This window comes from Desmodus rotundus, chromosome 11 (assembly GCF_022682495.2).
Source record: "Desmodus rotundus isolate HL8 chromosome 11, HLdesRot8A.1, whole genome shotgun sequence".
NCBI lineage: Eukaryota > Metazoa > Chordata > Mammalia > Chiroptera > Phyllostomidae > Desmodus > Desmodus rotundus.
In genome coordinates, this window is record NC_071397.1 from 94,507,037 (window position 1) to 94,522,714 (window position 15,678).

The 15,678-nt window shown below is 37.2% G+C and overlaps 1 protein-coding gene across 15 annotated transcripts in view; it reads left to right on the top strand.

Annotated features, from left to right (window-relative positions):
* Positions 1–15,678, top strand: part of SCAF8 (SR-related CTD associated factor 8) — a 171,622-nt gene that overhangs the window by 1,504 nt on the left and 154,440 nt on the right. The window contains exon 2 of one of the 15 annotated variants that reach the window (XM_071219644.1): positions 1,958–2,021. The exons of the other annotated variants lie outside the window; for them this stretch is intronic. Coding sequence (XP_071075745.1) covers positions 2,004–2,021 — 18 coding nt within the window. The 5' untranslated portion in view covers positions 1,958–2,003. The remainder of the gene's footprint in view (positions 1–1,957; positions 2,022–15,678) is intronic. 15 annotated transcript variants of the gene reach the window in all.

Sequence of the window (15,678 nt, forward strand, 5' to 3'; positions counted from 1 at the left end):
GACAGGATGTGAATCCTCTGTATGGGACCGGATGTGTAGTATGAGATGTGTCAGGGCAATCAGTGCAATGTAATTTTTGGATTTACCTTGGTTCATCAATTCTAAGAGGATTCTAGTCCCTTTTATCATTTTTAGGGTACCTAAGTTGTTTGTGTTTTGTCCTTAGGGTCATTTGGTTAGTCAGATAACTTAACTCCTTAAACTGTTCCAGGGTGCGGACTTGCCAGGGTCATAACACAGTTCTCTGTCTTGTCTGACACATCAGAAGTGAAATCCCATCTTCGTTTTACTCCATTTCCAATTTTGTATCAAGAATGTTCATGTGCTTAACTACAGGACTTTGTATATATTCTTTCCACCAATATCTAGGACTAGACATGGGCTGGTAGAAAACAGTGGGAAGGAAATAAAAACATGGAAAAAAATTTAATTTGTGCATTTTCCCTTTGCTTATGGTTCAGGAAAGGAAATTTATGTGAAATAGCTGTAAAACATTGCATTTTCTTTATTTTCATCTACCAGGGAATTTGTTTCTTCTTTTTCTTTACTGTTTTAACTTTCCAATGGGAATTTTGGTAAATTATCCAATCAGGCCACCTTTTCTGTTTCCACCTTGTGAAAATTCCTTCAAGATGTAACATGCTAAGTGTTACAAAGGAAGGGAGCCTTCACTAACCCTTCCCTGCCCCAGTGGTTTAGATCAGGGCTTCTCTACCTCAGCGCTACTGATATTTTGGACTGGATAATTGTTTGCTGTGAGGAAATTGTAGGGTCGTTAATCAGCAACCCTGACTTCTGCCCACTGTTGTGATGACCGGAGATGTCTCAAGACATTACCAAGTGTCACTTGGAGGGCAAAATTGACCTTGGTTGAGAATCACTGATTTAGGTCTCTTGTCAGACCGTGTTGAAGCATTCTGTTCTTTTCCTTCTACTGATTACTACAGTTTTAAGTAATTAGTATTTGCCTTTCCCACCAGACTGTAAGTTCCATGAGGGCAGCGACCGTATATTGTCATTGCTTTGCACCTTCAGTACATAGCACAGTGTCTTCACACGCAGTGTGCACTGAGTACAGATTCCTTGACCGAATGGGTAGGTGACATGCTAGGTAGCTGAGTGACCCTGGGCCAGTGCAGGTAGCACTGCAGAACATTTGGGTTTCTCCTGTTAAATAAATGACTGATTGGAGGTTATAATTAGATTTCCTGTTGGAAGATGCTTAGGCCAAATGGAAAATTAATTTTTGAAGGACTGACTGTGTATAAGCACTATTTTGAAGATCATTTTATGGCACTGTAGGAGTATAGGATGTTGGGTGGGAAATTTTCAATCAACTCTGATGTGTTTATAATTTTCACTTCTTACTGGGGAGACTACTCCATTGAAGGTTCCAGTTAGATTAAAGCCATCCTGAGTTTTATGTTGTAATTATGCTTTTCAGTTTAAAAGAACATATAGTAAAAGTTGTGTTTTTTAAACCAATATTTTAAAAATTTAGATTGATAATTTTGAGAGTGTATGATTTGAGAGTGTTACAGCCTTAATCATTCAAGATGAAATATAAAAACTTTTTGACGTGATTGAAATTTATGTGATATATATAGCTTAACCATTTCTAGGCATGCATTGAGTTTGTTACAGTAATTTTGATTGAAATTTAGGGGATATCCGTATTGCCCAGTATCCAAATTAGTCATATTTTATTATCACTTGTTCTTTTTTTAGAAGTATAGTTGCTTTGAATTAGTGACTATATTACTACTTGTACCTGCAGTTTCAGATATCTCTTTCTAGGGCCAGTTTTGCTGGTGTTGGACAGCTTCTAACTCATCATGGTGTGAGAGAATGTAGTCAACCTTGACCTTGAACACTGACTGAGCTCCTAAGCTCTTTAAGTGAGCTCATTTATTCTGGTTTTGTTTTCTCAACATCTTTCTCTACTCCTCTCTCTCAGGATTGTGCCTCTACTTCCTGCTTGTACAGACTGCTTTTCCAGCAGCATGGACACAAGAAGCATAGTAAGATGATTATAATCCACGTAAGGCAGGCCGTTTGGAAAATAATTAGGTTTAAACTGGTACTGAAATGATGTCTTGACTATATGGGCAGTATTTGGGACTCAGAATAAATGGAATGTATTAGTAATCTCAAAGAGAGCATGCAGAGAATAAGATGAATTTCTTCACCAAAAAATAGGTTAAGTGGAAAAAGTTATTTGCTTAATAGTGAGCACAAATCATATATACTCTGGTTGCATTTGTTTGCATTCTGCTCCACATAATTTTACTATATATTTTGTAAAAGAAATATAATACCACCTATTTAATATGAGTAAATTGCAAACCCCTTAATTTGATGGTTGGAAGTAAAATACGTCTTATATTTTGAGGAAGTTCTTCAAACTATAAGATGACAAATCATTGACAGATACGCTGTAGGAATGGAGAAACAAAAATGACAAATTTTTAATTTTTTAATTATAGAAGAGCAGATTTTGGTGGAGGTACTATTATGAGAAATAAATGCTGATGAGATATGTTTCTGTAGTCTGCGATTTCTTACCTGAGTTGATGCTATCTCAAGTTTGGTTGTAAACATGATATATTTGCTCTTTCTGATTTTGATTTTGTGCACTTGTCTTTCTAATTCTGCTTTACAAGAGTTTCTGATAACACCATGCTTTAAACTCAGGGAAGGGTATGTAAATGTGTTATGGTTTATATTACTACAGGTTAGGAAATATGTATGAACTTTGACATTTAGTCAGAATGGGGAATATAGGTTATTAATTCATGTTTTTTAAAGACAGTATGGCTATTAAGCTAATGTATGCCAAATTTGTTTTTTAAATAATTCTGCAACTTAATGTACTTCATGTAGGTTGACTTGAAAGACCTGGGATTTCATCTTTTGTTCGTTTGTCTTTCATTTAATCAGTACTTAATGAGTGCTAACCAAGTGTACCAGACATGCTCCTACCTGCTGGGATAGTGATCACCAAGGCAAATGAAAGGCTTTCCCCTTGGAGCTTATGTTCTTGCAGGCCTTGGTGTGCAGCACTAGTGACTCAGGTTGATTCTTTGCTGGAGATCACTTTGTCTGCCACACTTCCATCCAGGCTCAGATTTGCCTGGTCTGTCCGCAACATTTTGCCTTGCGAAGTCCATATTGCTCATCTACTATTCAAAATAAAGATTGAGCAATAGATTTATTTAAATAACAGTGTGATGTGATGTTTTCAACAGTTGTCTAACTTGCATTAAAATGCATTTGGTATTTTGTAATCATAACTTAAAAACACAGCCATTATTAAGGGAGTTTCGTCCATCAGGTATTAGTCTCCATATGCAAATGATTAAAAAATACTTTCCTTAAGTGGTGATCAAACCTTTATGAATTTAGAAGAATAAATTAATATTTTTTATTTTTAAAACAAACTTTCCCTTGATTTTAAGTGTACATGAAACAGTTTGGTCTCTCTCTTTCACATTTTCTGAATTTGATTTGATTCCTCAGGGCTCATTTGAATAGTGTGTAAGTGAAGGATGAAACTGTTTGGATCATGTGTTTTACTGTGTAGAACATGGGAAATGATATAAAGGTCTTGTTGTACGGGGTCACAGTTTCTAAAAGTTTGACCAGTGCAGTACGCCTGAAACTAATACAGTGTTGTATGTCAATTATATCTTAACTTTTTAAAAAATGTTGACTAAGTCCTAGTAAATGGCTTTCTTTAATTGTTTTTTGGTACCATGAAGTATTTTTTGGCAAAAATAAATATAGTTATTTGAATTTACTGAAATATTTGACGTTATATGACTGGAAAGAATGTTGGGAAAGTTAAAATTTTTACAGACCAAAACATCTCATATAGCAAATGTCTAGTTTCTATAACAGCTGCTTGCTATACAAAAAAAAAAAAAACAAAAAAAAACCCTCAGGTACTTTAAAAAAATTTTGGTATCAAAAAAACCTCTATTTCTGAAGTGCTTTTTCTTTCTCAAACATTGTTAAAAGTGAACCGCTGTGGCCCTGACCAGTGTGGCTCAGTTGGTTGGAGTGTTGTCCCATACACCGAAAGGTCAGGGGTTCAGTTCCTAGTCAGGGCACATACCTAGGTTTTGGGTTTGATCCCCAGTTGGGGTGTGTATGAGAGGCAACCAGTCCGTGTTTCTCTCTCCCCCTTCCTCCCTCTCTAAGGTCAATAGACGTATTTTACATTTTTTAAAAAAGTTAGCCACTGTAACATAGAGCTTCTTCCCCCCAACCACCACCATATCTCACTGGCTCTTTAGGATGACCTTGTGAGAAAAGCAGGGTAGGTGCGATCCCCTTTCACAAGTGAGGGAACTGAAGCCTGTCAGTGCGGTTGCACTGGGGAGACACGGCTTTGTGTGGCTTTGTGTCTTACAGCTCGGACTAAAAGGACGGACTAGAAGGACAGAGGTCTCAAACCCTAGCTGAGATGTTTTTCTTACCCTTCCTGTGTAAAGGAGAACCGTCACTCGATTTCCCACAGTTCCCTGTTACTAGCATAATGTCCAAATATAAGTTAACTGTATTTTTTCCACTTTTTAAATGTTATTGTACAACTTCAGATTTACAGAAAAGTTGAAAGAATGATAATTTTTGTGTGCACTTCATCCTGATTCCTTTACCTAATTATAACCAAGTTTTCTTTCTTACTCTTTCTCTGTACATACACATGAACATATGCAAACTTTTTTTTTTTTGGAACATTTTAAGAGTAAGTTGCAATTCTTAACATCATTTATCTCTAAATAACTATTTTCTTAAGAGAAGGACGTTCTCTTATACAACCATAATACAATTATCAACACCAGGAGATTAACACTGATACATTGCCAGAGTTGCAGGCCTTATTCAGATTCCACTAATTGTACCAGTAATGTCCTTACAGAAGAAAGTGAATCCTACACTACACCTGTGCTCACTTGTCTTGTCTCTTCAGTGTCCTTTAGTCTGCAGCAGCTGGTTATTACTGTGTCTTTGTGTTTTATGGCCTTCGATTATATTTGATGACAATGGGCCGGTTATTTTTAGGATTCTCTCAATATGGATTTGCCTGCTGTTGTTTCATGATTAGGTTTAGGTTGTGCATTTTTGGCAGGAGTACTCCAGAAGTGATTGTGTTTTCTGGAAGCACAAGATGTCCATTTATTCGTTAATGGGGTGGTTAACTTTTTTCCTGCAAGGTTTTTCTGTTGTACAGTTAGGTTTTCCCCTTGGTAAAAAGTATTTTAGGGGGAGATATTTTGGAACTGTGCAGATACCTTGTTACTCATCAAACTTGCATCCATTCATAGTTTTTCCCTGAATCAGTTGATTTTTCATTGTTTATGTATCAGTATTAATTGGCATTCTTTAAGAGCCTTTTTTCCCCCTCCTTTTGTTTATGTATGTATGCGTATTAGTATGAACTTAATGGATTCTTTTTTATCCATTGCGGTTTTGATGCTTAGATTGTCTCTCAGTTTCTACCAGTCCGAGCTCATTCAAGCTGGCTCCTGTGTTTTGTTTTGTTTTGTTTTTTGACATATGCTCATCATTTTTTGAGTACCCCCATTTCTTGTATGATAAGACATTCCCACTCCATCCTGGAATCAGCCATTTGTCCAAGGAGCCCTCATAGTTTCTTGTTCTAATAGATATCTATGAACAGATTGAGCTGAAAATTATATGTATGTGTGAACATGGATATATGTATATATACAGATTTTCATGGTTTAAAAAAAAATCTATTTATCTACCTAAAAAGCCATTGAGTTCATTCTGATATTTTCAATCCCATTCTAACACCAAGGGGTCATTCTAGCCTTTCCCCTTTCCTAATCTGTAATTTCTTCCTCTGAGAAAACTGGTTTCTATTATTCACAATATATTTACTTATTTTGATCAATCCTAAGATACCCGAGAGTAGTTTCAGAGTTGCTAAACCTTATGGCTGTGAAAACAAACCTTTAACTAGAATTTAATATTTGTTTATAGTTCATGTTTTATTTAGACTTAAGGTATATAGTAAAAATATTGTGTTCAAACATTGCTTGATTAGTTTCTTTTTGTAAATGTAGTTCTATTCATTTAAAATATAATGCAGTTCAATTTTTTTGTTTGTATTCCATTTTTTTCCTTTTTCATCCATTTTTGTTGTTTTGTTTTTTTGATATGCAAAATACTCTTCAGATCAAATAAGAAGCCAAAAATTCAGAGGTTCAGTTCTAGAGAAGGTCTTAGATTTGTTTCTAATAGCTCTCGGGTCATAGATGGACGAAAGTATGTATTCAAAAGCTTTGCTTCTCTTGTGAATGGAATCTTCATTTATAGGGGTCAGTAGACTTTTTCTGTAGAGGACCAGATAGTAAATATATTTTAGGTTTTGTGGGCCACGTAAGGTATTTTTTTACATACTATTGTCTTTCACAAAACTGTTTTGGCTTGGGGGCCTGCACGAACAGGGCACAGGCCATACTTCGCTGTCCCCTGCTGCAGACTTTAAAACCTAGAACTTGATTTATAGCAAGCATGCTGTTTATAAATCAGAATTAAAATTGAGCTGGAAGATGTATTCTTTATAGGCCTTATTAGGCTTATTTCAACATTAAAAACAAATGAAACAGCTTAAAAAGACTGCATTAGTGAAAATATTAAATATTTTTAGCATGTAACCACCATGTGCAGACACTATTCTAGACTCTAGAAATTTAATAGTGTACAAAACAGATTTAAAAAGCATGCAGAAAAAATTCTGGTGGCATTTACGTTCAGTTTTTGCGGGCTTGTACTGCAAAGGCATGTTTGTGTGTGTGTGTGTGTGTGCATTTAGTGATATTTTACTAAAAGTTTTCATGTTAATTGCATAGCAAGCATTCTTTCTTAACAACTTGAGAAAAATACAGCAAAGGGAGAAAACTTGAAAGTTTGGCCTATTGCTTCCCATCTCCTTTTTTGTGAAGTGATTTTTATTTGAAAAGGATGCATCGTCATGAAGCTTTCGGTGTGCAGCTACACTAACTCACTAAAAAGGAGGACAATTAAGTAAAACCTCATTAATGGGGACAAAGAACCCAGACTTAATTTAGTGACAAGCACATGTGTATTATAGGATCTTTAAAAAGTATTCAAGTATGTAACAGTAATTCAACTAATCTTCCCGTAAGGCTTTAATGAATAAATGAGAATGAGAAGATTTTTAATACTATCCATAGTTGAGGACCACTGTGAAAGTAGTTGCTTATGTAGTTTCTTGAAATAGGGAGAAAGAAAATCTGATAACGTTAATATTTGTTTAATAAAACCTCAAGAACTATGCACGTTATCTCTTTTGTTACTGCCTAAAAATCAACACTGCTGAAAAAAAAAATCAGAATGAGTTTTACCATGTTATATGTTTGAGTGACTGAAATGACTTCTTTGAGTAGTTTTTTAAGTGTTCAATAAACGAGTAAGGGCCGTTTCATTTTTTTTGTTAAGCTTTATTGAGATGTGAATAATTGCTTTTATAAGGATTATTAACATCTTTGGCCTTTTTTTTTCTTTTTTTAATACTAAGAAAAGTGGTTTTCAGTGCAGTAGCAACTAGTAACTGGAAAGAATGCTAGAAAGTATTTGCTGGTGGTTTGAGTTTTATTATTTATGCATATTTGCCACCTATCAAGCATTGCATTCTGCAGAGTGGTTGCCAGCATTAATTAGACACCTGCCTCCTTTTTCTCAGACAGCTCATATTCGCATAGGGTTGGGAGTGGCAGTGGATTTCCAAAGAGTTAGAAGAAGGTAATGTGATGAATATTATGATACAAAGAATAGTGATACTGCAATTGTATACTGTGTGTACACTCGTCTGTGTATATTGTAATGTACTCAGTATGAGGGAGGAGACATTGTGTGGAGCAAAGAATAAAGATCATTTTCAAGGAAATGTCACCTTTGGGTAGGGTGTACTGGGTTGGGAGGAGTGATGGAGAATTAGTCAAGCATTTTCTGATGGAGGGCCTTTGTGTACTATGCCCAACACCTCATTGTTAATCAAAAGGGAGTGGAGATTCTGAATGGTTTTACAAAAAAGCACAAGTTTTAAACTCGTGTCTTCGAAAGGTGATTAATATCTTTGTAGTAGCAGGGCAGGACAATGGAGGGATGGGGTTGTGGGGAGAAAAGATTTAATTAGTGGAGAAGAGATGAGGGGCTCAATGAGAGTAATAATGGGGAGAAGAAGAAGGGATGAATGGAGGAGAAATTTAAGAATAATAGAGAGGTGGGTATGAGGAAGAAGAAGGTGGTGCCAGTGCTAAGTGACCAGGTAGATAAAATGGTATAGTACCAATCACTGAGATGGGCAAATCAGGAGCAGCCAAAAATCTTTGAGGAGAAAGAGGGTTGGGTTGGGTGGGGGATAATTTTTCCCACATGGAATAAAAGATCTTAAGCATGGAGGAAGGGTGGAAATCACCCATGTCTCATTCATCCAAAGACACTTTAGGTAGTTTTTTGTTGAATATTTGGCATCTGTGGGACATTAAGGTGGAGATACCCAGCTGGATATATAGGTCAGGCTAGAGATGAAGATTTAGAAGGGGGTACAATTATCTGTGGAGGTGATGTAGAGAAAGAATAAAAGAAAGCTTAGGGCAAAATCTTAGGATTACTAAATGTTCTTCGGTTGCTTGTTTTCTCCTTCCCAGAATGCTTTGGCTTCTTTTTCCTATCATTGTATTTGTGTATGCAAGGACATTCAAAAAGCAACTCCATGGAATATGCTTAACTTTAAATTTTGCTTATACAACCGGGTGTTATTGTGTGCAATTAAAATTTAAGTAGTAAGTTGAGTGATCTACATTTATTTTTTATTCTTATTTTTATTGTTGACACTGTTACAGATGCCCCCATATTCTCCCCCTTAAAAAAATTTTTTTTTGATGTGTGTGTGAGGCAGACAGACAGACAGACATTGACTTGTTTTTCCACTCATTTGGGCATTCATTGGTTGATTCTTGTATGTGCCCTGACTGGGGATTGAACCCACAACCGTGTCATGTTGGGATAGAGCTGAAACCAAATGAACTACCCAGCCAGGACTGAATTTTGTTTAATGAGATTTTAATAGGATTTCTTAACATTAAGCCTACTTATTAATACTTTATTAGCTCCTTATAGTAATGCTTTACCTTAACTCTCTATAGCAACCACTTTGTGAACATGGAATTGTGAATTTAAAGGGTATATCATTAGAAGTAGAACCCATATTTATCTGAGAAATTCCAGCTAATGTGGTTTATGGGGATTTGTTATGTAGAGGATTTATAAATGAATTATTTTTCCTTTTCTCATTTGGCCATTTGACAGTTACTAGTATTTCTGAAATTAAGAGGAGGTAAATTTTACATGTTTCATTTTGATGTTTATAAAAGACATGGAAAGAACTGAAATTAAGTAAAGATTATTTGGACCCCAGGGAAAATTTAAACGGAAGAGTTCTTTTTACGTACGTGTGTGTGTTTATATGTATGTGTTTTGTTTTCTTACGGGGAATTACTTTGGTTCCTTTTGGTTTCAGAATACGGTAGCTAAAGACAAAGACCATTACAGTCATGTTATGCACGGTAGCTATAGGCATATTTTAAGTTTGTGGTTCCGTAGTTGGGTTCCTTGTTTACTTCCATGTTGAAACTTGCTTTCCAGAAATGACAAATTTTAGATCTGAAAGACTTGTGGATAGTATATATCATTTAACAGACTGATTTTATGGACGAAGGATCAAGTTTCTGATAAAACTTGTTCAGAATCACAGCTTATCAGACACATATGCTCAGAGGCCAAATTAGAAGAAAAATCTGCTCTCTGTGTCTCAGTTCTTTCTTGTTTTCATTTTTTCCATATGGGATTTTTGAATGAGATTTTGGTAGTGTTTATGTGTGTTGGAGGTGGAGGAGGAGTGGGAATTGGTGATTGTTAGTAGATTATAATCATTTCATGCTAACGCTGAGCCAGAATAAGGAACAAACTACTGTACTGTCACTCCTGTTCATAAAATAGGTTGCCCTAGGACAACATGCATTCTTTGGCAGGGAGTATTATTAGACAGTAACATCCACTTAGTCAGCAGTTTTCTACCTCAGTAAAAACAGCCTTTGAGTACAAAGCTGATGTATCTTGATCTTTTTTGTAGGAGAGCAGTTACTCCATATGCTTGTATCCTTAGCATGTTTTTAATATTCACATTGCTATAATGGTGGCTACTTTGTAGCTACATCCTTTATATTTTCATAGATTACTATTTAGAATGCTCCTGGTACAGGTATGTTAAAGCATGATAGAGCAACAAAATTAATGTGGTTGCTGTCAAAGTAAGATGTTGCAGATTACAGTTGGCAAGAAAGAAGATAGTTGTTTCACCATTTAAAAGATGGGATTAGGTAGGATAAGCTCTAGGATGTCTTAAATGTTAACACTAATAATGAACAAGTTTTCCAAAAGTTTTAGTTGACTCATTTTTTTAAAGGAACATATTTTTGTCTGTTTTTTTTTTTTTAAGAATTTATTTTATTTATTTTTAGAGAGGGGGAGGGAGAAAGAAGGAGAAAGACATCAATGTGTGCTTGCCTCTTGCCCACCTCCTACTGGGGCCTGGCCCGCAACCCAGGCACGTGCCCTAGACTGGGAATGGAACCGGTGACCCATTGGTTCACAGGCTGGCACTCAAACCACTGAGCCACACTAGCCAGGGCTAATTTATTCATTTTAAAGTTAGGGATAATGATGCCTTCCTTGACTACCTTTCAGAATTGATTTAAATATTTAAAATAGTGGCTGGTTTTAAAATAATCAAAAAATTGGTTTGAATATGTAAAATTATAAAATAACTTCATAAAGTATTTGGAAAGCTAAAGGATACTAGTTCTAATATCCTTAGCTTTCTAAAATGTTTTTTTTCTAAAATAGTTTTCTTAGAGAAAACTGAAGAGTATGAAGGATAGATAGTTTAAAAGGGGCCACAACTGGGAACTTTTAGTGTCATTGTGAAAATCTGTCGCCCTATAAAGTATCTCCGTATTATAACACACCTTATTACTGGATAAAAATTACAGAGATTATGAGTATAAGAAAATACTAGATTATGTTCAGCATATTTTCCAAGTTGGAGAATTTTTTTGAGCAGCAGAAAGTAACAAAATATAGACCATGATGTATTTTGGACCAATGATATCATTGGTTGACATCTATAAGAATTTCATTGTTTTACTAAATTCAGCAAGACTTTTAAGAAAATCAATTTTAAACAGTTATGAGGAGGATAATTTTGCTTAAGAATGTAGAGTTTAAAGTATCTAGTTCATGTATGTACATACACATATTTACAATATTTATACATGCATATATATGTATAGAATGCTTGAAGGCAGCCTTCCAACCTTTCTAACAGTGGTTATTTCTTAAGAGAGCAATAGGTGAATAGGGTACAATGAATGAGAGCTTTTAATATTTAGAATTTTTCACACTCAGCATTTATTACCATATTACTTTTGTAATATTTCCCTCAAACCTAAATACTCCATGTCTTAGCTTTTGGGAGAAGGATGGAGTTGGCCTATTTTAATATTTTAATTAAATTCTTTAGAGAAAGTGAGTTCCTTTATTAAGGGTTGGAAAACTCTGAAACCTGGTTGAGAATTGCTTAAAATTCATGTTTAAATGGAATTTATTTAGCTGTTACTTGATCAGTAGACACACTAAGCTTCATAATCTGATGTCTTTTGCTTATAGTTCTCTTGGTTATTAGATTGGTTGATGCTATTAAATGGTATGTCTCCAGTGTTCTACCATCTTACTCAGTGACTCAACTGTGTATGTTTATGTTTAGTTGGTTGCTAACTGGTAGACTTTCTTGCCTTGTTTTTGGAAAATGTGTGTCTTGGTGGCCAGAAGAACTGGGTTTGAAACATGGTTTTGTAACTCATTACAATTTGAATTTAGTTAAGTCAGCCTAAGTTTATACATCTATACAGTGAGAATAATAAACATTAGTCTTATTGGGCCATTCTGAAGGTAAAAATGATGTAGCATTTGTGACACTACTTAATAATTGACAAAGTGCCATCAAGATGAAAAATAATATTTATTACTCCTTTATTATGCTACTGTGTCTCTCTTTTCAGTCTTTCTATCTTATTTCTGAAATAATTTTACCCTAAAGCCTAGTAAGTTCTTGTTCTACTTTCTCTCTGGTATTTGGTTTTCATTACAGTGGAACTTTGGTTCTTGAACTTAATTCATTCCAAAAAACTGTGAGAAGCATTTTGAAAACCAAATCTCCTTTGTTGCCTGAGAGCCACGTGACTGATGGATCATACAGGTGTCAGCGGGAAAGGGTTGTGGGGTAGAGAATTGAGACCTGAACTTTTGTTAGAAACTGAGACGTTTTTTCTTTGAACAGCTTGGTTGAGAACTGAGTTGTTTGAGAACTAGACGTTCGAGACCCGAGGTTTGACTGTTTCATTCTGTTTCTTCAGCTGCCGTCCCTTCAGGAATGACTTGTATTTTTGTTTTTCTGATCTGGGGTTCAGTCTCCTGTCTTCTAGGTGTTTTGTGTACACGTCTCATGAAACAGTATTCTAATCATCTCAAATCTCAACTTGTCTTTTTTCCGCAAATTTCGTACTTTTAGACTTTCTTTTACTGTCAGCAGTAAAATCATGTTCCCAAACACGCCGACTTTAAAACTTGGAGTTTACCTGGGTATCTCTTTTTTGTCTATGTGTTTTCAGTCACGAAATCCAACGAACTATTTTAAAAATGTTTTGTATTTTTTCTTTCTTTTTTATTCTCAGTATTAAATAACAGAAATAAATATTAATGCTTTAGCCTATGTCCTCGTCACTCCCCCGTGGTTTAAGTGTGCGTGTCAGACACGCTGCGTGTGTACAGCGCCGTGCGGCACGCGGAGCGGCTGCGCGCGGCTGTGCCCGTCCGCGCCCGTCCGCGCCCGTCCGCGCCCGTCCGCGCCCGTCCGCGCCCGTCCGCGCCCGTCCGCGCCCGTCCGCGCCCGTCCGCGCGTCTTGTTTCGGGTGCTCCGACTCTTCAGGAGGAAGGCACGGCGTTCTGTTGAGATCGTAGTGCTCTCTCCCGTTAGGAAATGTCGCTTCTCCGGTGCTTTCTGGAAATTACTGTTCGTAAAGAGAGATTTATTGATGAGTGCGTTTCAGATGTAAGTGGTGTGAAGGCGGAGTCACAGCTGTAACAGGAATGCTGTCTTTCCAGTCAGTCCGTTTTACTTCTGTTTTCTTTATTAAGCCATTTCGCATTTCCAAAGATGCACATTTTATTGTATTTGTCTGAATAGCTCCCGCAGAAGCATTTTTTATTTTGGCACTAAATTGTGACGTGTTCGCCCTGGCCAGGTGGCTCAGTTGGTTGGAGCATCATTCCATTCACCGAAAGGCTACAGGTTTGATTCCCATCAGGACACATGCCGTGTCGTGGGTTCAATCCCCTGTCGGGCACCTGTAGGGAGACGACTGGTCAACGTTTTCCTCTCACATTGCTGTTTCTCTCCCTCTCTCCCTTCTCTCTCTCTCTCTCTCTCTCTCTCTCTCTCTCTCTCTCTCTCTCTCTCTCTCTCTCTCCCCCCCTCTCTCCCTCCGTCCCCGTCTCCCCCTACTCGCTCTCTCAAATCAGTGATAATGTATCCTTGGGTGAGGATTAAAAAAAAATTATGGTGTGTCCTCGTTTTCATGAGGCCGAGTCTTAAGGCCCTCGTGGGTCGCCCCGTGTTCAAGCACCGGTTTAGTGTGTTGTTCCTCTGGTAAGTGCCACATGGGAACGTGAGGGGAGAAACCCAAGATGCCCATCCACTAGTGGTTAGTAATTGTTTTCCCACGCACCAGCTTTTTAATGTGCACACTTGTCTTTGCATTTAATTCTTACATGTATAGTATAAAGTTGTAATTGTTGCATGTATTTTATATTTGCCGTGTGATATGTTAGACATTTTCTTACTTGAACATTAGTAATATGTGTATCGGGATAACTTTCTGTCTCTTAGTATACCTTAAAAAAAATCTCTCTTCCTGAACTTTAAAAAAACCTGTCATGTAATGTTATGTGAAAATAATCATGATTATGACCAGTTGCTTAAAATATGTAAAGTCACTAGTAAACATTTTATACTCATGTTTAGCAACATGCTACATTTTTCTTCCAGATACTGTAATATTTTTCAGTATCTAAAATTGTTTTCAGTTCTAAAATTTTCATTTTTTTTGGTCGTTTATCTTTTTCTGCTGAGAACCTCTTTGCATTTATTTTAAGACTTTTTCTCCTTTATAAGAGGATGATTATAACTCTAGAGTCTTTGTCTGGTAATTCTAACATCAGCGTTGTCTTGGCGTTGGCATTTGTTATCTTTTCCTTTGAACAGTGTGGACAGATTTTCCTGGGGGGTGAGGGGGGAGGGGAGGAAAGAGAGGGAGAGAAAGGGGGGGTGAGAGGGAGTTGGGGGGGGGAAGGATATCAAGTAAGTTTGGTTTGTCTGCTGGACATTTGTGGTATTGTAGGACTTTACTAAATCCTCTGAAGAATGTGGACGTTTGGTTTAGGAGGCATTCAGCTTGGTAAGCAGAGTTCAGGACGCAGGTTCTGCCCTGCCTTTTTGTGGTGGTTCCAGTGTCACTTCAGTTTTCAAAGCGTTTATTTCGGTATTTATGTGTGTGCCCAGCACATGGGCCACTCAAGCATTAGTTTCTGGGCATTGGGTTTGCACAGGCTTTAGTTCTCGGAGCCTTTGCTGGGCTTCTTGGGGTCTGTTTCATGAAGGCACCATTCCAGAAATGATCCCAGGACTTAAGCTGGTTCATACACAGAAGGAAGGGATCTTCTCCCGTCTCTCTGGGTTTCCTCATACTATGTCCAGATCCAGGGCCTTTTTTTTTCTTTTCTGTTTCTCTGGCCAGAAAGTCTGGTGTGTGTGTGTGTGTGTGTTTTTTTTTTTTTTTTTTGTCTTCCAGGTTTAGCCTTCAGAATGAAGTGGCAAGAGAGACGAGAGAAAAAAATGCAGACTGCTTATCATATATTTTTGGATAACTAGGGCCCCTTTTCCTGGTTCCTCTTTCTGGAGGTGGTTCTTCTCTTGGGGTTTTAGGTGCTGTGTGGCTACAGTGGCTGCCCTCCAAGGCTTGGAAGAGCTGGGAAGAGAAGGGAGGGGGGAATAAAGGAGAGCCCCCTCCCCCGAAGCAGGAAGGAGTCCTTCTGGCCAGACAGGGGGGGTTTCCTCAGGTGGTTTTGCTTCTTGTACTGGCCAGCTGTTCCACTCTGCCTGCTCTGGGACCAAAGCCCAGAGATAATACAGGACCACAAAACACTATGAAATTTACCTTAGCCCCCAAACACACGCCCTCCCCCCTTCACTGGTCATTATTCAGGTCTGACTCTAGTTTCCAGTTGGTTTGCTGTTTCACTTTTCAGGCCTCAGGCAGTTGCTTTTTGTGGTTTGGAGTTTTAGTTGTAATCAGTGTAAGAGAGGGGCTATTGTTGGCATGCCCCATCTTGGCTCACTGTAACTCCTGTGTACTTTTTTTAAAGAGTATTTCTTAACCCCCTGTATTCCAAGGATTTGGAGAAGATGTAAATTTGTGCATTTAATTAAGGGACCATGCAAATAAA